Raw genomic sequence first — 24,900 nt, forward strand, 5'->3', positions numbered from 1 at the left:
GGGCTGGTAGCCCAGGGAGGCCTCAAAAGGGGAGAGGCCGGTGGCGGAACTGACCATTGAGTTGATCGAGTATTCAACCCAGGGAAGGAAACGGCTCCAGGATGCCGGCCTCTCGGCTGCCACACACCGAAGAGCAGACTCCACGCTCTGGTTCATCCTCTCCGTCTGCCCGTTTGTCTGGGGATGGTAGCCAGAGGAGAGACTGACCGTTGCCCCCAATCCCTTGCAGAAAGCCCGCCATACCTGGGAGGTGAACTGGGGCCCCCGGTCAGAGACGATGTCCTGGGGAAAACCGTGAAGGCGGAACACGTGGTGCGTCAGGAGGTCCGCCGTCTCGGCTGCTGAGGGAAGCTTGGAGAGGGCCACGAGGTGGACCCCCTTGCTGAATCGATCCACCACGGTCAGAAGGCAGGTGTTCCCCTGGGAGGAGGGTAGACCAGTGACGAAGTCGAGCGCCACATGTGACCACGGACGGCTTGGAACGGGAAGTGGCTGCAAGAGCCCGGAGGGTGCCTGGTGAGAGGCCTTGCTGCGGGCACAGACCGCGCAGGCCAATACGAACTCCTTGACGTCGTTCCGCATGGTGGGCCACCAGAAACGACGAGCCAGGAAGGAGAACGTGCGATGGACGCCTGGGTGGCAGGCGAACCGGCTGGTATGGCCCCACAGCAGTACCTGGGACCGGACAGAGTCAGGGACGAAGAGACGGCTCCTAGGGACGTTGCTTGGAGCACGTTGGAAGCGTAGGGCACGCCTCACCACACCCTCGATGCCCAAGGTGATGGCTCCAACCACTCGGGCCTCCGGGATGATGGGAGATGGGTCCTCAGAGGGTGGAGCCCCCTTGGAGTGCATCCGGGACAGGGAGTCGGCCTTCGTGTTGCGGGAACCGGGGCGGAAGGTCAGCGAGAAGTCGAACCGACTGAGGAAACTGGCCCATCTCGCCTGCCGACCGTTGAGGCGCCTGGAAGCGCGGATGAACGTTAGGTTCTTGTGGTCCGTCCAGATGGTAAAAGGCTCCTCGGCACCCTCTAGCCAATGACGCCACTCCTCCAGAGCAGCCACGACCGCCAGTAGCTCCCGATTGCCGGTGTCGTAGTTCCTCTCGGCGGGGAGGAAGCGACGCGAGTAGAAGGCGCAAGGATGTACCTTCTGGTCGGAAGGAGAACGCTGGGATAGGACAGCGCCCAGGCCAGAATCCGAGGCGTCCACCTCCACGATGAACTGTCTCTTGGGGTCAGGGTGGAGCAGGATAGGAGCGGAAGTGAACCTTCTCTTGAGGGAGCGGAACGCAGCGCATGCCGCTGGGGACCAGTCGAACGGCAGAGCGGGGGAGGTCAGCTTGGTAAGAGGCTCCGCCACTTGGCTGTAGTTCCGGATGAACCTTCGGTAGAAGTTTGCGAACCCGAGGAAACTCTGTAACTCCTTCCGAGTGGTGGGTTCCGGCCAATCCTCCACAGCCTGGATCTTGCGAGGATCCGCTCGGGTCAAGCCCTTCTCCACGATGAAGCCCAGGTAGTCGACGGAGTTGGAGTGGAAACGGCACTTCTCCGCCTTGACGAAGAGCCGATTGTGGAGGAGGCGCTCCAGCACCCGGCGGACATGCAGGATGTGTTCCTCGAGGGTCCTGGAAAAGATAAGAATGTCGTCCAGGTACACCACCACGAACACCTCCAGCATGTCACGGAGGACATCGTTCATGAGTGCCTGGAATACCGCCGGGGCGTTGGTGAGGCCGAACGGCATCACAAGGTACTCATAGTGGCCCCTGGGGGTCTTGAAGGCGGTCTTCCATTCATCGCCCTCACGGATACGGACAAGATGATAGGCACTTCGGAGATCCAGCTTGGTGAAGAACGAGGCCTGGGTCAGTGGCTCGAAGTTGGAGCTCATGAGAGGTAGGGGGTATTTGTTCTTGATGGTGATCTCGTTGAGCTGACGATAGTCGATGCAGGGTCGCAGGTCCCCATCCTTCTTACCAACAAAGAAGAACCCGGCCGCCACCGGGGAGGAGGAAGGCCGAATGAGTCCTGCTTCCAATGACTCAGAGATGTAGAGATCCATCGCCTTCTTCTCCGGGACAGTCAGACTGTAGAGGCGGCTGCCGGGAAGGGGAGCCCCTTGGCGGAGGTCGATGGCGCAGTCATAGGGGCGGTGAGGTGGAAGGGACTGAGCCCTGGTCTTACTGAATACCTCCATGAGGTCGTGGTACTCGGGAGGAATGGACGAGGGATCCGGGGGCAACTCACCAGCCGGTCTCCGGGGCGGGGGACAAGACGCCGCCTGTAGACAGCGGGCGTGACAGGAGGAGCTCCAGCCCCTGATGGTACCGGAGGACCAGGCGATGTGGGGCTCGTGCAGCGCGAGCCAGGGCCTACCCAGGACCACCGGGACAAGGGGGGATTGGGTAATGAGGAACTGGATCCTCTCTACGTGGTTCCCAGCAATGGTCAGCAAGACTGGGCCGGTCCGTTGAGAGATGTCGGCCAGGCGGTGTTGGTCCAACGAAAAGATCTCCAAGGGCCTCACAAGGGCCTCAAGAGGTATGTTGGCTTGGGTGGCAAACTCGAAGTCGAGGAAGTTCTCGTCTGCCCCAGAGTCGATGAGGGCCTCCACCGTGGCACGTTGGTCCCCCCAGGCCAGGGTGACGCTCATCAGATGGTCAGGTGGTGCGCGGCGCTGGGAATGGGAAAAACGGCTCACCAGGATCTCCCGGGGTCTTGGTGAGCCCGATCTTTTGGCCGGGTAGGGCAGTCGGCGATACGGTGTCCCGCACCTCCGCAGTAGAGGCAGAGACCGGACCTGAGCCTTGCCTGACGCTCCGCCTGGCTCAGATGAGAGCGTCCCAGCTGCATGGGTTCCTCCTCGCGCACCGGACGGGGAAGCCTGTTACCATCAGTAGTGTTGGGGACGGGGCGTCCAGGAGTCCGGGGTGCTTCAGGAGGTGACAGTCGGGTCCTCTCGCGCCTTCTCTCCAGGAGGCGTCCGTCAATACGGATGACAAGGCTAAACAGCTCCTCGAGGGAGTCGGGCACCTCCCTGGTAGCGAGCTGGTCCCGGACTGCGTCACTGAGCCCCCTTATGAAGGTTAGGCGAAGAGCAGGTTCGTTCCATCCACTCTCCACCGCCGCCAGTCGAAACTCCATGACATAGTCCGTCACCCTGCTGCTCCCTTGTCGGAAGGTCCCCAACCGGGCTCCAGGGTCCAGACCTCGGGCTGGATGGTGGAACACTCTGCGGAGCTCCGCCACGAAGTCTGGGTAGGAGAACAAAAAATCTGCTTCCATTGCCCAGGAGGAAGTGACCCACTGGGCAGCATGGCCTGAAAGTAGGTTGGTTATATAAGCCACTCGGGACCCATGAGCAGAAAAACGGCTTGGTTGATGACGGAAAACCAACTCACATTGCATGATGAATGTGGCACACTCCTCGGGATTACCGTCGAACAGCCGTGGGACGGAGAGAAGGGGTTCCCGAGGTGCGAGATCTGCTGGGGCTGCGGGGAATGTTCCTGAAGGGTGTGAGAGATGAAAAGTATTAACGGCGTCGCCCAGCGAGTTAAGCTGGGCGAGAATCTCGGACTGTTGTCCCGCCATAGCGGCCATTGAACCCTGCATAGGCAGGACCTGGTCCCTGAGGTTCTGCACCGCAGCCGCAGCCCGCTCTAGTTGGAGACCGTGATCCCTGGTCAACTCGACTTGAATTGCAAGTGCGGTTCTGACCCCCTCTGTGTCGGCTGGGGTCGTCATAGTGGTTGGATCGTAATGTTATGGTTTGACACCGACCCCAAACGCTAACGACACAAGAGAGTAGGATTCAGAGTTGCCAAATACGAGGGCTTGTTTATTTGGTAATAAGAATAAGTGAAACAGGGAAAGCAGGTCAACAAGAACAGGTACAATGAACAAGGGGCAAAGTTCTGCTGCTCTGCAGCTTCTCCCGGAAGGGTAGTCTTGGGAAGCAGGAGCAGACCTCTGTACCGCTCTGCAGAATTCTCACGGCGGATCTCTCAGATGTTGTGCAAGACCGAGAGAGGGAGAGAGGGAACGAGTCAGTGACAGAGCAGACTTGAAACGAGCAGGAGGACAGGGTGTAATATTCTTCGTGTTAACAACACAGTGATGTGCAATATTCCAAAAGCAGCCCAAGTGAATATCTTCATGTAAACACACAGTGAGCAAAAATCCAAACACTGTCCAAATGTGAAATAATATCTTCGTGTAAACACACAGTGAGCAAAAATCCAAACACTGTCCAAATGTGAAATAATATCTTCGGCGTGAGCAAACACACAGAGGGAGGTGGAAGATCCCAAAAATATTATTCCATAAAGGAAAGAGCAAAATCGATAATGGCTGGGTGAGTGACTGTTTGACAAAAAGGTGGTAGACTTCAGTGTAAAGGTTACACACGAAAATCGGAAATAGGTCAAGACAGTCAATCTAGAAAACTCACCCAGACGAGCTGCGTAAAAGGAACAGGAACAACAGAGGAGGCGAGCGCGCGCCACGGAGCAGGTATCCAAGCGAAGGCTTCTAGGAATTCCTGGAGAACAGCACAGTGAAACAGCAGCAACGGGGAAAAACATCCAGCGACAAATCAAGACGATCCAACAACTTAGGGTGGGGAAAACGGGGTATAAATAATGAGGGATCGATTGATTGAAAAGCAGTGACAGCTGGGGAATGTGATTGACAAGCGTGGGGAAGTGAGAGAACCAATCAGCGACGTCTCAGATGACGTCAACGGGGAGAAACGTGTGAACGAGGGAATTGAAATACTTGACAGAAAAAATGAATGAAAACAAAGCGAGGGTGGTTAAAGGAACAGAACGAGTGAGAAAGCAAGGACAGAAACCTCACAATTACAAACATCACAAAACAAACTGGTCAGACTACTGCTTGACCTTACTCCTAAAACCCACCTCACCCCTGCCCATTTTGACAACCTAGGATGGCTTAGAGTAGACGACAGAGTACAGCAACTTGCAATGGGCCTGGTCTACAAGATACACTACACCACTAAGGTACCCATGTACATGTCAAAATACTTCCCAAAGGTCAGTGAATACCACAACCACAACACCAGAGGGAGTTCCACAAATCATGTTCAACCCAGATTCAGCACAAACAAGGGACTAAACACGTTTTGCAATTATGCCACAACAATGTGGAACGCCCTACCCACAGCCGTAAAAAATGTGAATCCCTACCCACCTTCAAAACCGCTCTCAAATAGCACCTACGGCAGGCTGCAATTCGAAACTGGCCACCGTAATTTTTGTACAAAACCCCCCTCCTAATGTACAGTCTCCTCCCCATCATATGTATATATTTTCTGTTAGGATCTCTGTTTAACAGTACTGTATATTTTCATATCTTGTATGTCACAAATGTCATGATATATACATATGTCATGTATGTCATAAATGTCATGATATATATCTGTATATCTGTATGTTGTGTATGTTATAAATGTCATGATGAATTGAAAATGGGGGACCCTGATGTAAACAAGACGAAAGTCTTTCTCTGGTCTGCATCCCCTTAACAATTGTGTGTATTGAGCCATACTGTATTGTACCCATTCTGCAATCTGTTAATAAAGTTTTCAATCAATCAATCAATCAATCAATCAATCAATCAATCAATCAATGGAAGGCACTGGAGAACGGTCTTAACCAAGACATGGACATCCTAGTAGCCTATCTACAAAAGTGGCTAAAGTACTAACACCGCCCTCCGGATCATCACTGGATGCCTGAAGGCTACACCCGTCTTCCTGCTGCCAGTCCTTGCAGGAATCGCACCAGCTGGCCTACGACGAGAGGCTGCCACTCTCGCCCTAGCAAGGAAAGCAGTGAAGCATGACTGGCACACCCTACACAACACCACAACAACAACAGCACCTATGAGCAGACTCAAGTCCCGCCACCCCTACAACAAGGTGGCACAAGAGATGCTCCGTTCCACCACTGAGGACCTATCCAGAAATGGATGGCTGGCGGTAGCTTGGAAGAGAGAGTGGGAGAGTGCTGGGCCAACCCGTATCCACCACTACATCTGGGATCCAGGAGATGGCGCCACAGGAGACGATCTTCCACGCCGCCAATGGGTTCTGCTGAACCGTTTAAGATCTGGGGTCGGTCGCTTTAAAGCATCATTAAAGAAGTGGGGCCTGGCAGACAGCGCTGCATGTGAGTGTGGAGACCCTGAGCAGACTGTTGACCACATCCTGACCATCTGCCCCCTATACAAACCACCCTCGGAAGCCAGCCTCTTTGATGTGGGACCAGAGTTAAGGGCATGGCTACAAGATACGGAGTTGGACCTCTGACGTTACACGAAAGAAGAAGAAGCAATATAATCTAAAGTACATAAGAACATTTTTACTCTATGTTTACAAATAGAGCTAAGAACAAAAAAACATAGGAATACAAGCGCTGGTATGAAAAATAAGATGAAGGCTCAAAGTCAAGGCTCAGAGCTCAAAGTCTCAAAGTCACACTCCCCAGGGGGCAGGAGAACCACACCCCCCAGGGGGCAGGAGAACCACACTCCCCAGGGGGCAGGAGAACCGCTCGGGTCCAGTTGAAGTAGAGCGGGCACGGTTAGACGCCGGTCAACTGAGGCCGACGTAGAGCAGATCCATGGCGCCTGTGGTGCTCAGATCCAGTTTGAGGAAGACCAGTCGCTGCAATCTGTATATCATCATCACACTATCATTCGAGACATCCACTCACAGAGACACAGGGACAAGGGTTAGAAAAGCTCCCATGTCCACAATGGGAAAACTAACAGAGAGCTACTTAGTTAGTAAGTTAGTAAGTTAGTTAGTTAGTAAGTTAGTTAGTTAGTTAGTTAGTTAGTTAGTTAGTTAGTTAGTTAGTTAGTTAGTTAGTTAGTTAGTTAGTTAGTTAGTTAGTTAGTTAGTTAGTTAGTTAGTTAGTTAGTTAGTTAGTTAGTTAGTTAGTTAGGGAGGTCACCTTAATCTGCAGTTGTATAAAATATATATATATATATATATATATTTATATATGAGACAGATAGACAGACAAATAGGCAGATAGATGGACAAGCAGATAATGGGCGAGCAGATTGGAGACATACATTGGAAGAGATTGGTCTTATCTATCTGGGTGGACAAACTGAGCAGACAGGAAGAAAGGCTAAAGAATAAACATGGGAGACAGTCAGACAGCCAGGCCTGCATGCAAACAAAAACAGGCTCACCCAGGAAGGATGATGAAAGACAGAAGGGCTAAATTGATGCTCTGTGTTTAAATAGAAATGGCGACAGAAGGTTATATAATGAAAACATCCCCTCCCCATCATTGTTGAAATCCCCTGTGGGCACCTCCCCACCCACCACAGGTAGTGAATATTTAAAACCGTATAATAATTGTACGCCTCCTGACAGCTCCCATGATACGTCAATCCATCTTTCCATCTCTCTCCTTCTCTCTTGCTGTTACCCACAAGACCGATATGTGTGTGTGTGTGTGTGTGTGTGTGTGTGTGTGTGTGTGTGTGTGTGTGTGTGTGTGTGTGTGTGCGTGTGCGTGTGCGTGTGCGTGTGCGTGTGTGTGTGTGTGTGTGTGTGTGTGTGTGTGTGCGTGCGTGTGTGTGTGCGTGTGTGTGTGTGTCTGTTTAAGCTGAAGCGGCTTGTTTAAGTACAATGATTATGTATTCATTATTTATTTAGAAGAGAGGACTTACGAAGCACTCACTCCATCATGCGTAATTAGTGTGTCTTAATTAGACCCCGCTAATGGCCGGAGCTGTCGTTTAGCTGAGCGCAACCTGCTGCCTCTGGCTAAATGACACATCTCCCAGGGATAGCTAGCTAGCTGCTAGATGAGCCCAGAGCCCTGATGAACATGGGGGGGGGGGGGGGGGGGGGGGTGCTCTGTAGGAGTAAGAGGAATGCCCCAGTTAGAACTGTGTCTCAGCTTGGAGCTGTACGGAGTGTGTACACAAACAATTCATGTGCCCGATTTACCACTATGTTACTCATCCGATGCCCAAGCGTATATGTATACTGTAGATTTTAGTTTTGTTGTCATCTACAGCTGTAAACCGTAAACCTAAACGTGCCCCTGGGTTCATAAGGGCTGATGGATTAATTATGAGCGTTCTATCCAATGACAGCGACGTGCCCCTGGGTTCATAAAGGCCGATCGATTTGTTCTGAGGGCTCTATCCAGCGAGAGCAATGAAGACCAAGGACCATTGACGACGGCTCAATTCCACTTGACTCTACATTCGCAAGAGTGATGGAATCCACGATTCATCCTCTCCTCAGTCGCCGTGTCATGTACATGCCAATACGGGCTTTGTACATGCTATTGACTTCAAGACACCCCCGCTATCCCTCAGACATCGCCGTAAATGTAATCTGACACCGCCTGACTACGGCATATCGCGTGGAATCCACTTAATGCTGAACGACGTCTGTCGAAGGAGAGCAGGAAGAGAGAAGGCATATTGGGAATGGGATTAGGAGGTGTTTCCGAATAATGCCTCTTAGACCCTATCAAGATTATCACATAGTCCTCTGTGGGAATGGAAATCAGCTGTTGTGGGGGGAGATGTACGTGTTTGATATAGATGATGTCGTTAGGTTCAGTTGTCAGTCAAGGCATGGGGTTCGGATGAGAGAGAGGGAAAGAATGTTTTGGAGCGCAGCACGTGAGGGACGGAGCGAGGGAGGGGAGGGCCGAGCAGCAAGGAGAGAGTGGGGATGGAACAATGATTTCCTCCATATTGTGTCTCTTCTCAACTCACGGGGGGAGAGGCGGAGGGATGGAGGGATGAGAGGATGAGGAGAGCAGCTCTGTGGTTTATGCCTGATCTCGGAATGAGTGAAAGAGGGCAGGAGAGAGGAATAGATAGGCAGCATGCAACGTCAGAAGGATACGCCCCTTCCTGACAAAAGAAGCCACCCAACTCCTCGTCCAATCAACAGTCATCTCCCGCCTCGACTACTGCAACGCACTGCTAGCTGGCCTCCCGGCCACTGCCACCAAGCCTCTTCAACTCATTCAAAATGCAGCGGCCCGCCTGATCTCAAACCTACCGAAGTCAGCCCATGTCACCCCACTTCTTAGGGACCTGCACTGGCTCCCCATTGCTGCACGTATCCGCTTCAAGGCCCTCGACCTAGCATACCGTGCGGCAAAGGGAACCGCTCCCGCCTGCCTCCGGTCAATGGTCTCTAACTACACACCCTCAAGACCCCTACGCTCTGCGTCTTCTGGCCGCCTCAGATCTACTCCTATCCAAGCTCCCGGAGGGTCATCAAAGAGAAGCCGCCTATTCTCAGTCCTTGCCCCACAATGGTGGAATGAACTACCCATCCCAGTTAGGACAGCCGAATCCCGTCCAATCTTTCGCCGTCGACTAAAGACTCACTTCTTCAACCATTATCTGAAATGATAAAAAAAAAAAAAAAAAAAAAAAAAAAATCTAACCCCGACTAACCTTAATGTCATGCACTTGTCCTAATAAACTAACCTACACTGTAACACGCAACACTTTGATGAACATTGTTACTCAGCTGATAGAGTTATACCCTTCTTGCTGTCTTGTCGCACAGAACTTGTAAGTCGCTTTGGATAAAAGCGTCAGCTAAATTACTAAATGTAAATGTAAATGTAAATGCAAGGAGAGAAATTGAGAGATAAAGATAAAGGAGGAGGATGGAGAGAGAGAGGAGAGAGAGAGAGAGAGAGAGAGAGAGAGAGAGAGAGAGAGAGAGAGAGAGAGAGAGAGGCATAGCTACAGGTCAGATCGACATAACAAGCCCAGAAGGGTGCAGGAGGAAGAGAACCGGCCTACTTGTCCTTGGCTCTAATAGAGTTCTAATAGAGTTTTTTGTTTTCAGTCCACTGCTCAGGATAACGAGCGGAATAACCATGTCTATCCTGCAGTGTTGTAGTCGAGTCACTAAATCTCGAGTCCCCAGTGTTCGAGTCTGAGTCACCAAAGAAGAGCCAGAGTCGAGTCCGAGTTAAGTCCCCATTACCCTAGTCCGAGTCTTCAAGGTTGAGTCCACTCCACTCTGGCAGTCAAAGAGCTGACATACAAATAAAAAAATGTCTACATTAATGGGAGTTTATTTACTTTGTGACACAATAGCCAAACAAATGCACAAATATCTTATGCCAAATGATTAGGGCTTATTACAAAAAATATAAAAAATAAATAACTGTATTTATCAAAAAGTCTGAGTCCTCGTCTGTACCTTCCAAATCCGAATGCAGTCAATGCTCGAGTCCAAGTCTAACAGCGCAAACACACCAGCCACGCATTCAGGCACTCGCGGGTTCCGTGCGAGAACAGCGCGCGTGGCCGGGCACACCGAGTCCGAATTCAGAGCAGGCGAAAGTGCACGGAGGAAGGCACATTTACATTGGAACAGCTGTAAATGCCTAGTCTATTGAGAAGTCAGTCTCTCTTTAAAGATTCTTTAAAGATTTACAGTTCCAGTGTTCTATTGTCCATTTTGCATGTATAACCACTAACCAGTTTTTATATAATTAATTAGAATGTTAGAATTCATTTTAGAATGATGATCAGTGTGATTGTACTCCTGAAAAAGTATAGTAATATGGTTAATTTGTATTGGGAAAGATACAGACACATTAGCTGGTTGAACAACATCTATATGTGTGGTAATAATGCAGATATTGAGTGTATTTCTGTGAAAATGCCCGTGGCGCACGCCTCTGAATCCAACCAAAGCGGAAACGATCGCTTCCAGCCCGCGAGTCTCGCACCCGCTTGCGGCCGGTGGGCACAGCTACATCTATTAACATGGGAGCGAAAGTGAAGCGCTGGTCGCCCGCCCGCCTGCCTTCGTGCGCGACTGGTGTGTTTGCGCTGTAAGTCCGAGTCATCAGTGCAGTACTACAACACTGCTATCCTGTTAACTCTTTCTTCTCATCTTCCACCTCTCCCTCCTCCTCTTCCTCATCCCCCTCCTCCACTTTCTCCTCCTCTTCTTCCTCCTCCTCTTCCACCTCTTCTTCCTCCTCCCCCTCCTCCTCCCCCTCCACCTCCTCTTCCACCTTATCTTCCTCCTCTTCCACCTCTCCCTCTTCCTCCTCCTCTTCTTCCACCTCCTCTTCCACCTCTTTTTACCTTCACCTTCAAAGCCCATCCAGACACATTAGCCGTTTGAGCACATTCATACTGCTCTCAGAGCTGTTGTGGAGAGGCACCGTGCCATAATTGCAATTGACAGCGTTGGCTCAGATATGGTCAATCCTATGGCCATAACATTATATTGCCACAGTAATAGCCCATTCATGTATATTTAGACATGTCTGGCCAAAGGGGGATGCTATAAATACCAGACAACTACTTGGCCTTACTTCTTAGTTCAATGGAGTCATACTGGAGAAAAGGACATGATTAAATAGATCTAGCTTTATTTTTCTACTATCAATATACGGTACTGGGCTTTTATATTTCAAAGCCCTCTGCGCTCCAGTCAAAAGACAATTTTCCAGGATAGGCTAGTTATACTCTTTATATATGATAACCCCCAACAACAGCAACAGTGAAGTACTGTAGGGGTCAGGCAAAATACATTAAAAGTGAAGTCGCTTTAAAATCTCCTATTGAAAACCATGCAACAATGTGGAAAAAGAAAATACTATAATACTGTCCGCTGAACCAACCCAATATAGAAAACGTAAAAGGAAAGATAGATTTTCCTTCAACCATTTCCATGTAAACCTGCGTCTGACTCAGACAAATGCGCGTGTTTCTTAAATAGAGAAGGGCCTAATCTGCGCGACATATGATCAATGGTTAATATGCTGGAGAAATTCTATTAAAAGGCTGAGGGCTCATTAGCCAATAGATCTTAATCCTATTACTGCCTTGGTGGTGGGGGGCGGTGGGAGGGGGGCAAAAGGCTGTGGGGGATCCTATTGGAGACACAGGCATCGGGAAGGTTAGCCACGCAGCACAGCCATTTTCATAATGAGAGCGTGCCATGGTGCATCACGCGCAACTATAAAGAAGCCATCACTGACGATCCAGACACATTTAATAACTACACACACACACACACACACACACACAAATCTGGGCCCAGCATATTAAGCCCCACTTTGTAATCACAAGCATTAACTCTTCTCTTGTCCGGCCCTGGTGCTCTAGTTTAATTACATTGTTCTATGAAATATTATAGCAATCCATCTCTCTATTTGTAGTATAAACCTCATTGTTGAAAGTGATGTTTGCTTTGTCCTCTGTGTGTGTGTGGGGGGGGGGGGGGGGGGGGGGGTGATGGGTAGGAACCTGGTTGTTGGTCGAAACTAAAACTATTTAAAGTTGGCTTGCTGTGAGTACAGAGAGAGGGAGAGGTATAGATTGACAATAATCAATAGGTAGGCTGTGTGATGAATGCTGTATTAAAGATGATAGATGATGGTGAGGAGAGTCAAGGGTAACATCTGTGGCGGCTCCTTACTGAATGGGTTCTGTGTAAACCAACATTAGATCTAACTACTGACAACCACCCACAGGCTGTCTTGCAAGGCCTGCTCAGAAATCCTTTAAACTGTAAACTCCAACTCAAGGGACGCTTTTGTGCCTCAAGCAAATTTCTAAGAACTAGCTTGTTACATTAGATACATTAATATCCCTGTGTCTTCTATTGATAAACATGTCATTCTCCTTCTCTATGCCTGATCAGTAGACCATAAGTGGGACGATCCCCTCCTATGCTGGACACGTTATATGAATTATGGATGAATCAATGTGGAAAATGCCTACTAGGCAAGAAGGATGCTCAATAGAAATCAACATGTACAACTAATGATGATAGCATAATGATGTCCTCCTCAGGACCTTCAACTCCTCTTCTCTTCTCTTTTCTCTCATCTCCTCTGTTCTTCTGATCTCATCTCTTCTCATATAACCCGTTCTCTTCCTCTGTCTCATCATTGCTCTCTTACTTCTCTCTTTGCTGATCTCTCTTTCTCTCCCTCTCCCTAGATATTGATGAGTGCTCAGATGGCTTTGTGGAGTGCGACAGCAAAGCCACTTGTGTCAATCTGCCTGGTTGGTATCACTGCGAGTGTCGTGACGGCTACCATGACAATGGCTTGTTCTCAGCCAATGGGGACTCGTGTGTCGGTGAGTTTTCCCGCCTTTTCGCCTGCTTGCTAGCAAGACCATCTAAGCTAAGGGGTAACTTTTTTTTTTTTTTTTTTTCAACCTTTATTTAAAATCGTAAGCATCTGAGGTTTCCCTCATTTACAGAAACAACGATTGTACAGTACATAATAAAAACAATATTCACAGAAATTTAAACACCAGAGTAAAACAAATTAAAAACGTTTAAAAATAATTTTAAAATATCAACTAAAACAGTTACAGGTAGTCACACAATGGTCTGAAATCATACATTTAAACATTCCAAGGGAAGGGAGAACCTCCAATGTTAGCGTGAGTTGAAGGACATTCCATGAGTTAGAGGCATCAAAGGAAAAGGCTGATCAGTAACAACTTATATCAGATTTGAGATTTGGTAGCAAACTTTTCAAACAAACAAGCTACATTTCAACATATAGACCCTATATGTACATTTGTTTCCTGATCTTTGTATACAGTTTTTAGGCTATATATACAAACCCATATGAAGCATATCTGGTTCCTATTCACACAGCCAAAGATAATCGTTGTCAGAGGTACGGTAGCGGTGAAGACTGTCTCTTTTGATTAGATAAAAAGACTGACTCACCTCTGTTGAAATGAGCATTTCTTGCCCTATTAGACAATTGACGCGTTTCATTTCACAAGACATTTCGCTATTGTGCAAGTATAATGGCATGATCGGGGGGGGGGTGTCATTACCGTCGTGTTTTCGTCCCAAAACGTCAGTCTGCGTTATTTTTTTCGCTGCTTGCTCAGCTTCTGCAACACTCTTTGATGCGGCCTGTCGGCTCCGAGAGGCGTCAGAGCTGTCAAAACGGAAACCCTCAATCTACTGCGACAACGCAAAACCCCTCTAGTCTGTAACAATAGTGCTCGCTCCGCACCGCTCGCCCAACCCCACCTGAGCTGTCAGCCGCAGATGTGAGAGGCAGACGGAGAACACATTAAAGGCGCTCTCCGGAAAACCCCAACCTATCACACACACACACACACACACACACACACACACACACACACACACACACACACACACACACACACACACACACACACACACACACACACACACACACACACACACACACACACACACACACACACACACACACTTGCACGCCGAGCAAAGTTATAAATTGTGGGTAAAAAGTGGGTTTCTGGGCTACATTCAAATCGTATGCGGCACGATTGCTCCTCAAGATTTGCAGAATAACTTCCTCGGCGGAGATGACAGTGATACACATTTCCGGGACGCTGTGCGCAGATGCCGCAGTGACCTGTGTTGAACATATGTGTGAAGTCGTCTCCTTCCGGCCCCCTGCAGATATTAATGAATGCAAGACGGGGAGGAACACCTGTGCCAACGACACAGTCTGCTTCAACCTGGAGGGGGGCTACGACTGCAGGTGCCCCCATGGGCAGAACTGCACCGGCGACTGTATCCACGACAACAAGGTCAAGCACAGCGGGCAGATCTGGGTGTTGGACAGTGATAGGTGCTCCGTCTGCTCCTGCCAGGTGAGAGACCACAGAATGAGTAGGAGGAGGAGGAGGAGGAGGAGGAGGAGGAGGAGGAGGAGGAGGAGGAGGAGGAGGAGGAGGAGGAGGAGGAGGAGAGAGAGAGTATCTGACACTGGCTCCTTGCTATAAAGTGTTCATGAAGTGACACAACTTTTTGGTCTTTTTACAGCTCGGCTTCATTGGGCAAATACGCTGCCCGACACACAGAGGCGGGGCTGAGTGCAGCGGGGACATTTTATTTTCACCAGCTACACCAGTTGCACGCAAGCCGCCAGGCACGTGCACACATAGAGCCCAAAGGGTGCTCGAGCACCTGCCCCTTTGTGCCTCATAAAAAGTGCCCTTTTTATGCCATTAAAAAAAAATTGTATTTCAAGGATAAGTGAGCTCCTGCACTGATTATTATAGTTCAATATTCAATATTTGATCACCAAAAAACCCCAAAAAGCATAAAAAGGGGCCCCCCCCGCCCCAAAAAGGGCCCCCAAAAATCGTTGCACGCTCGCTTTGCACGCACATAGACACATTGCCCTTTTGAGCCTTTGAGCACCTGCCCCTCTAAAATCCTGTGCACGTCCCTGCAAGCCGCGTTGCAGGGAGACACTTTTCAACTGTGATTTAATATTTTTTTTAATTATGTCGGATTCATATCAAATTATAATCTTTCAATATCCGAACAATGATGCTATCTCTTGGGTTTGGATCCATTTTCAAAGCTTGGTTGTACTGTATGAGGGTATATAGTTTCAGACACAAAGGCTTGGCTCCATGTTATGTGAAAGAATGACAAACACTGTGCTGCCTTGCACTGCCTCTGGTACAATGAAGTACTAGCAAGCATTGTTGTGATGATGAGCAGCAGTGTTAAATCATGGATGATCGCTGTGTGTAGCCTATGTTGTTAAGCATCGAGCTAAATCAGCTGGGGAGAGAGAATGTGGAGATATATCTTGCTGCTGCATTTCCAGAGTTTTGCTCAGCACTGACTTATGATTGCAAATGGTGATGAAAAGAAAAACAAAACTACATCTGTGGTAACCGCAAAAACAATTCATTTAGACCCAGCTTCTAAATTCTATCTGACCAGCCTTTGTTGGTCAGAAACGCATAGCCACACCCGGCCAGTAAAGGGGAGTTTTAATTTGAGTTTTAACTAGGTTGTGATGTTTAAAGCCATGTGTAAAGGAATAAAAAATAGACCACTCACGCAAAAATCTGCCACCAAAGGTCTGTGCGGGTGCATGTGGCTTTCGTGACTGGTGTAGCTGCTTTCCTTGATTGTAATGGAAGCATTCTCTACAAGCATGCTCCATGTAGCTTCGCTGTTACCTTATATTATTCCATAAGTAGAAGTATCGCACCACAGACACGCTCCGTGTAGCTTCCCTGTTACCTTCTAGTACTCTGTAAGTAGATGTGTCACACCACAGACACGCTCCATGTCGCTTCCCTGTTACCTTATGAGCCTCGATCTTACGTACAGTTATGTACCAATGCATGCCAAAAACAATGACAGAAATGCTATTTATTTTTAACCAAAGTCTATTGTTCTCTGTTCCTGGAAAGTGAAATTTGTATGTCACAGTCCCATCCTGCACCTAAGGGCATAATTAACAACCCCATCCAATAAAACGTGATCCGTGATAGTAGTCATTTTTATCCTACTTTCCGCCTCCAGTCACATAAAGCTTTCTCCCTATTGAATGCCAGTGATGCCCTAAAATTAGCTAACATCGCTTCCAACCACTATGACTACCGCTATCATTGGTTAATGTTCAATCAAGTCTATCCCAACATTAGGGAACTGGTGTTCAAACCAAGTCCCTCCCAGCATTAGGGAACTGATGTTCATCTGGCTTCTCCTCCTTTGCCTTTCCCTACCAGGAGTAAGTGAAACCTCCAGCCATCATAGCTCTTGGGTTCATAGAAGCCCACAAGCTTCTAGGTATGCCACCTCCTTACTGCTTTTGGGCCATTGTTCTCTTTGTGTATTAATTTAAAATATATATTGAGGGTGGGGCGGCTGGGTGGCGCAGCGGAGATTGCGCTCGTCACCAATGCAAGAGACTCCGGTCTCGAATCCGGGTGTCAGCATTGCCTCCGGCTTGAGCCGGCCATCATACTGGCTCAATTGGCAGAGCCAGCGGGTGGAAGTCGATGGGTGGTAGATTGGACGTTGTGGACAGTGGCTCCTACAGGTCGGTTGGGGGATGCCTGCACAGCAGAGACAGGAAGTAGCGGGGGTAGTGTGAGCCTCCCATGCGTTACACCTCGCCACTGAGGCTCTGCGCTGGCAGGTGAAAAGATGTGACAGGCTGCCTCCTCGTGTACTGGAGGGGACACGTGATGCAAGGCTTCTATCCTCCCTACAACCGACCAGTGGGGGGCATAGTCGAGCAACGTTCAAGACAGGGGAGGGGAGAATTCGAAACACGAAATTGGGATGGGAGAAAAATAAGGAGAAAAAGTGGATAAAAAAAATATATATATATTGAGGGTATAACTTAGTATTATCATTATTATCATTATCATCATCATCATCATCATCATCATTATTATCATTATTATTATTATTATTATTATTATTATTATTATTATTATTATTATTATTATTATTATTATTATTATTATTATTATTATTATTATTATTATTATTATTATTATTATTATTATTATTATTAGCTATAAGGCGGTAGGAGTTATTCAAGAATGGCTTTGCTCTTATGTCTTGAAAAGATTAAAACACATCATCCTGAAGCCATTGGAATTTATGTGATTCTCCAGATCTATCAATTTGGACCTTTTTACCACCTGATATGTGTTTGGTTCACTCCAACCTAAACCAAAGTCACTGTTTGTCTGTCTGTCATAAAGTTTATGTTATCACAATGCTGATTATGAGGAGATGATGATGATGATGATGATTATGATGATGATGTAAAGTCCATATTCTCAGGTATTTGGCCACAAACCCCCCGCAAAAAAAGCTATGACGAGTCTAGACGTTTTTGGATTATTTTGACCTACACAAGGAGGCATTTGGAAACAGTCGGTGTGGCAGACTCATTCTATAAAAATAAAAAAAATACATAATTTTCTCCCTGTTGATAATCGGGTCACAGTCCAGTCACGCTTTTGTAATTCAGCGTTTCACTCAAACCTAATACCAAGTGTCTGGCAGCGGTGGAGGGTGATTATAGCGGATTAGTATCGGTAGTGAATGATCAAGTAGCAAATTATTCATCTGATTACAAAGGGACCAGGGCAGAATTGGCTCCGTAATTAAATGAGCCACTTTAATTGATTTGAGAGATTGAGGAGCTGCCTGTCAAAATTACTAAATTAGTTGTATTGAGCGGTTGAAGAGTAAACATGTTATTGTTTTAGACGGGGTGGGGGGCAGTCGGCTATTAGATGGAGAGATGGAACTAAATAATTTAGGGCAAACCATGGTCAACAACAGTGGAGCGCAGATCAGCTTGTGTTGCTCGTTGTCTGTACGCAAGTCATTCTTTTTAAGGTCGTTTTTATTACGTGGTATGAAGTGGCAAATGGTAGGAAAGATGTCGAGAGAGAGAAGGAGAGAGAGAAATGTTATGGTATAGTAAAGGGTAAGGTTGTGAGCTAGATTTGAACTTGGGACTTTTCTTAGTGTGGTGTGTACCTATCCACAGAGTCAGCAGTACAAAGGCCAAGAGGTTCTTCAAGGTCACAGTTATTGTACTCATTAAATATAGCAAATAATCATTTCAATGCTATACGACTTATTTGTATCTGGTTCAGATGAATCATCTGAATCAAAACTGAATCAATGGAACGAAGACATAGAGGAGGAAATATCTTTAGAAGAATGGAGCGTGGCATGTAAAGAGGCACAGAGTCAGACAGTCAGTAGCAACCTAAAACGTATACAATATAAATGGCTGATGCGTACATATATAAATTGCATAAGTTTAATGATAATATTCCAGATACTTGTATTAAGTGTAGTGAGGAAAGGGGGACACTGTTCCACTGCATATGGGAATGTGTGAAAGTGAAAACCTTCTGGCAAGATGTTATTGATCTGATCGATCAAATTTTATCAAAGAAGTTGCCATTGAATCCCAAGCTTTTTATTCTTGGTTTATATCCTACCACCCCACATCTACAACGCAAAGAGTTTAGATTTATAGATATGTGCATATTACAAGCAAAACGTGTAATATAGCTCTTAATTGGAAAAATGTTGATGGACCAAGAATTGGTATGTGGATTAAAGAAATGGCTTCAAATATGTCAATGGAAAAGATGGTGTATATTGTTAGACGTAAACAAAACATTTTTGATAATGCCTGGGGACCATTTGTGTACTTCTTAAAGCATAATACGAATGTTGGGAACTTGCTTCAACAAGAACGGGATTAGGGGGAGTACTGTGGGACAACTCTTATTATTGTGTAAAAACGACAAGAAACACCCTTTACTTAATGTGTAAAACATTTTGGTTGTATTATTATTTATTTATGTTTATTTTTTATTTAAATCTGTATACTTCCTATGTGAACCTGTTTTTGAAGTTAACTATTATTTTGTGTGGGGTGGGGTTAGGGGAGGGAGAACGGGGTGAAAATGTTTGCCGAATACTGCTCTGCTGATATACATGTAAAACCCAATAAATATATTGTTTAAAAAAATATATATATAGCAAATAATATAATCTGAATTACAGTAAGTTAATTTAAAACAGCATGGAATGTAGCTACAGTACGTCAGAAAAAAACATCCTTGAAAAAGCAGAATTTCAATAATTGTTTGCTATTGAGCAAGTTATTTCATATCAATTCATATATATAGATTCATGTAGATAGATAGACAGACAGACAGACAGACAGACAGACAGACAGACAGACAGACAGACAGACAGACAGACAGACAGACAGACAGACAGACAGACAGACAGACAGACAGACAGACAGAGATAGATAGACAGATAGATAGATAGATAGATAGATAGATAGCCAGACAGACAGACAGACAGACAGACAGACAGACAGACAGACAGACAGACAGACAGACAGACAGACAGACAGACAGACAGACAGACAGACAGACAGACAGACAGACAGACAGACAGACAGACAGACAGACAGACAGACAGACAGATAGATAGATAGATAGATAGATAGATAGATAGATAGATAGATAGATATAGAGATAGATAGATAGATAGATAGATAGATAGATAACAACTCAAACAAAAATCAGATAGTATATACTCTACAAGCCCTTGACATACATCAACATAAATACATGCTTAAATCATCTCTAGTTTGCCTTCTTTTCCAAGCTAGAATTAAATCTAGCAGTTTTAAAGACCTAATTTAGAAAAAGACACTCAGAGTGTCTGGGTGGTGTAGAGGTCTAAGCATTCACCTACCACCGCAGAGATCCAGGTTAAATTCCCGGCAGCGGTACTGTACTTCCAGCTGGGTCAGACATTCCTAGGAACCAGGTGGGAAGCCAGCGGGGAATGAGTCCTGGTTGTTGCAATAGTGACTCCTACTGGTCAGTCGGGGCGCCTGGGAGGAGATCTGGGGGACATAGTGTGAACCTCTGCGCGCATTACATTCTCACAATGAAACCCCTCGCTGTCAGGTGAAAGGAAGCAGCTGGCAACTCCACATGTATCAGAGGAGGCATGTGGTAGTCTACATCCCCAGACTGACAGAGGATAGCGCAACAACCAGGACCATGAGACACACAAGGAATTCGTATAATGACAAAATTGCATCAATTGAGGAAATGGGAGAAGATGGCAAAAAAATAAGAAAAAGCCTCTCAAACTTGTCAGTTTGGTCAGACCATCAATCTAGGTTTGTGCTCCTGTGTGCTCAGGCCGGCCAGGTGATGTGTCGGCGGATGATGTGCGACTGTGACAACACCAACGCGGACCTGTTCTGTTGTCCGGAGTGTGACCCGCGTCTCAGCAGCCAGTGTCTGCACCAGAACGGCCTGCTGGCCTACGGCAGTGGGGACACCTGGGTGGAGAACTGCCAACAGTGCCAGTGTCTGGTGAGTATCGCATGGTGACACCATGCCGTAAGAGCTACGGCCAAGGGATAATGTATACATATGCTTAGTGCTTAATTGGCGTAGTCACCAATTTACCTATGTCAAGCCCTGCTGTCTTTTCATGATCCTCCAATCACAAGAAAAAAGGAAAATAAAACAATTCATAGGCTGTTATGGGACCAATATTCCACAGCAGTGGTTCTCTAATGGAGGTACGTACACCCCTAGGAGTAAGTGGGAGCACTGCAAGGGGTACGGGAGGAGATTTCTTAAAAAAAGAAAATATGAAGTTGTTTCAGAGTCACAGCTATTAAAGGGGACATGCATTGCTATTCCTTGCACTATTTGGGCAACTTTACACAATTCCTGTGAGTCTATTGAAAACATCTATACGTTTTTTTTTCAAAAAAATGCATTGTTTTATATTTCTAATCAAGTACTCAAAAGCCAAATTTTTCTCCCTTTGGATTTCAGGCTGTGTTGGCCTGGCTCCGCCCATAAGCACTTTGAGTGACAGTCATCCACAGTCTGCGACTGGCACAGAGAGAGAGAGGGAGAGGGAGGGAGGGAGGGAGGGAGGGAGAGAGGGACACAGAGCATAAAGTTATCTCTCACTGCTTCCCCACGAGGTCCAGGTTGTGTGTAAATGAGTATGTGCTACTGCTGCTTCCCCGCGAGGTCCAGGTTGTGTGTAAATGAGTATGTGCTACTGCTGCTTCCTCGCGCACGGTTTGTTTCCCCGACAGAAGCTCATCTCTCTCTCTCTCCCTCTCTCTCTCTCTCTCTCTCTCTCTCTCTCTCTCTCTCTCTCTCTCTCTCTCTCTCTCTCTCTCTCTCTCTCTCTCTCTCTCTCTCTCTCTCTCTCTCTCTCTCACTCGCTCGTTGTCTGCCTCGCTCTGTTTGAGGAAGTGAAGATAATTCCACTCGCTCTGCTGTCGTTGTCAACCATAGAGGGGGCGTTAGTTATGCAAATCAGTGCTATATTCACGTCAGCAAAAATGTCAAGTCAGAACAGCTTAGTTGAGTGAGGGAGGATCTTGTGAACTCGAGACTAAACTGAGTCAATATGATAATTAACGACACAGACCACATTGATATAATCCCCAAATGCTAGGAAAACATGCTAATCACTGGAAAAGGCAATTTATAATGCATGTCCCCTTTAAAATAAATACACTAATTGAATATTGCTAAATAAACATACCTTTTCTATCAAACATTACATATGATGCTATTCCCCACATTACGACAAGGAATCTATAATATGCTGGATGTATATTTTCATTATTTTGCATTACAAGAAATGTAGAGAGTCTAGGGCGGCTGGGTAGCGCAGCGGACTAAGCGCTCGCCTACCACCGCAGAGACTCTGGGTTCGAATCCAGCTGTCAGCGGTACCTCCGGCTTGGTCAGTCGTCCCTACTAACACAATTGGCTGTGTTAGCGGGTGGGAAGCCGGTGGGGTATGTATCCTGGTCGCGTGAACACTTTAGGCAACCAACATGCGCTTCCGCGTTTCTCTGATTGGCCGAGCGCCTTCCGCGTTTCTCTGATTGGCCGAGCGCGGCACCCCCTTAAGCTCCAGGAGAGAGGAGAGAGGCTGAAAACCTGCAGTTCTTGCCCGACTGATGGGAGCCGAATCCCGGATCCGATTTTTCTGATGAATACCCCCAATTACACATATGTTGGATTATGTAATTGGTTTGTCATGACAAACTAATAAAAAATCGCGATTTCCGTTCATTGTAAACAATGATGAATGTAGTCACTGTGTGTTGTTGTAGCCACCGGGTAAATCGCGATTTTTTATTAGTTTGTCATGACAAACCAATTACATAATCCAACATATGTGTAAAGGCACAACATATTCCAGTTAACGGTATATTTTTTTAATGATTCGTTACGGCGCAATCAATACTTCCATGCGTTCGGGACCTCCATGTTTTGGGGGTATTCATCAGAAAAATCGGATCCGGGATTCGGCTCCCATCAGTCGGGCAAGAACTGCAGGTTTTCAGCTTCTCTCCTCTCTCCTCTCTCCTGGGCCCTCATTCATCAACGTGTTCTACGCACAGATTTGTGCTTACCCTGTGCGTACGATCATTTCTAAGCAAAGAGTGGGATTCATCAATTTCAACTTGAACTTGACTCCGTGCTTACGTCTACGCACAGGTCAGACCATGCGTACCTGGCGCCCAGTGGTAGAATATATTATTACAACAAGGAAATGAGCTTCTGTGCATAATAACACTGGCATGTTCTGTACGAACCGTAGTTCATTATAGTTCATTGTAAAATAGCAACAGTAGTGTAATTATGGTCAAAACCCTATAAATAGCATTTGGAATAATAGATCTTTCTCTCAGAATGAATGCAGCATGGTTTATATAGCGTTATCGGAATATACGGGGTGTAGGCTACTGACTGACTGCGCTCCGCGTAGCTTGATTGATTGATTGATTGAAAAGTTTATTAACAGATTGCAGAATGGGTACAGTACAGTACAGCTCAGTACATACAATTGTTAATTGGGGATGCAGACCAGAGAAAGACTTTCGTCTTGTTTACATCAGGGTCCCCCATTTTCAATTCATCATAAATCATAAAGCTCAACTCGTTATTATTTTGCGCAGACCGCAGAAACACGGGAACGTTTTGATTATATTTAAAAGGCTTTACGTTAAACGAAACAAGTGGAATTTCGAAGCTGTAAGCAGAATACAAGTCATATGAATATAGTGTTCTTCCCCCTTTTTACTGTATAAGAAAGAATAGAAAACGCATTGCAATGACACCAGATAGTGGACAGACTATGTATATGATGGGATTCAAGTTCGCGTTTTTGTTGATCATAGGCATGCTGTCAGAGTATGATATCTTAATCAAACATTCTAGAACATTTGTCGTCACAGATCATGTCCTAATAGAACATAGGCTATGGCATGGATCGTGATATTGTGTGGACTGTTATTATTACTGTACCGGGCGGTACCACCCATTGTGACAACAGCCTTGTGAGTCCCGCACACAAACATGATGGAATTCAAGTTCATGTATTGAAAGGCAGGCTACATCATACATGCAGTGAGATTCATTGTTCTTGTATATGCTCTCGTATTATTGTTTATATAGGCTACCCAATACTGACATCAAAATAGATTGTAGTATGCCTCTAGAAATCATATGCAGTAGGTAGAAAATTGACGGGAGATCCATCGCGATTTGGAATAAAATTGAGGAGAACTTTAATCCCTGGGTATTAATCAAACAACACGGGAAAAGGCAGTCATATTCCAGCGCGGTATTTATTAGTGTTTGCGCTGCCCAGGCAGCAATGGTTAATAGATATCATATCCGACATCACCGTAAGTGTACACGTCTGTCAGCCTGTCTCATGACACGCTTCCCTCGGCTTAGTCCATTTTTCCACATTTCATGGGTGTATTCCATTACCGTATATGGTTAATCGGGGCGTTTCTGGTATGCAAATACGTGAAAGTGTGCACGAGCCTCGGCGCAGAGCCAAGGTGGGATTCATCATGACAGGTGTGCGTAGAGCCTGCGTACGCACGTGTGATGAATCCCGACTTCCCTGTGCGTACACTGGTTCTACATTCCGTGCTTACGTGTGGAAATAGAACATGTTCTACGCACACATTGATGAATGAGGGCCCTGGAGCTTAAGGGGGAGCTTAGTATTCCTGCCTCTGAGGAGCGCGTCGCGGCTCATGCGCGCGCTCGGCCAATCAGAGCAATTCAGAGCAACGCGGACGCGCATGTTGGTTGCCTAAAGTGTTCACGCATCCTGGTCATTGTAAACAGCGACTCCTACTGGTCGGTCGGGGCGCCTGTTCAGCAGGGAAGGAATCTGGGGGAGATTCCTCTCTAAAGAAATGTAGAGAGTCTCTGCAGAGTGCCTTTTACCTGTTGACGTGATTTGTTCACACACTACGATAGCTGTAAAAAATTAAAATGTTTTATAATATGTTATAGAATAAAAAGAAATTAGAGAGGAGATGAAGAAACGGTCAAATATTTACTGATAGGGGCGCCCCAGTGGCGAACCACATAGTGCGCTCAGCCGTGACACGGCCGACCCGGGTTCGACTCCCGAACCCTATCTCTACTGGACTGCCCAGTAGCAATAAAGCGA

At 46.7% G+C, this 24,900-nt stretch overlaps 1 protein-coding gene across 1 annotated transcript in view; it reads left to right on the plus strand.

Moving 5' to 3' along the window:
• nell2a (neural EGFL like 2a) overlaps nucleotides 1-24,900 on the plus strand; it is a gene marked incomplete at its 5' end in the record, with an annotated part of 149,703 nt that overhangs the window by 113,270 nt on the left and 11,533 nt on the right. Inside the window, 3 exon segments of the mRNA XM_084335273.1 lie at nucleotides 13,014-13,154; nucleotides 14,497-14,690; nucleotides 20,571-20,747. Coding sequence (XP_084191399.1) covers nucleotides 13,014-13,154; nucleotides 14,497-14,690; nucleotides 20,571-20,747 — 512 coding nt within the window.

The sequence above is a fragment of the Notolepis coatsorum genome, assembly GCF_963971535.1.
Source record: "Notolepis coatsorum genome assembly, chromosome: 18".
NCBI classification, from domain to species: domain Eukaryota; kingdom Metazoa; phylum Chordata; class Actinopteri; order Aulopiformes; family Paralepididae; genus Notolepis; species Notolepis coatsorum.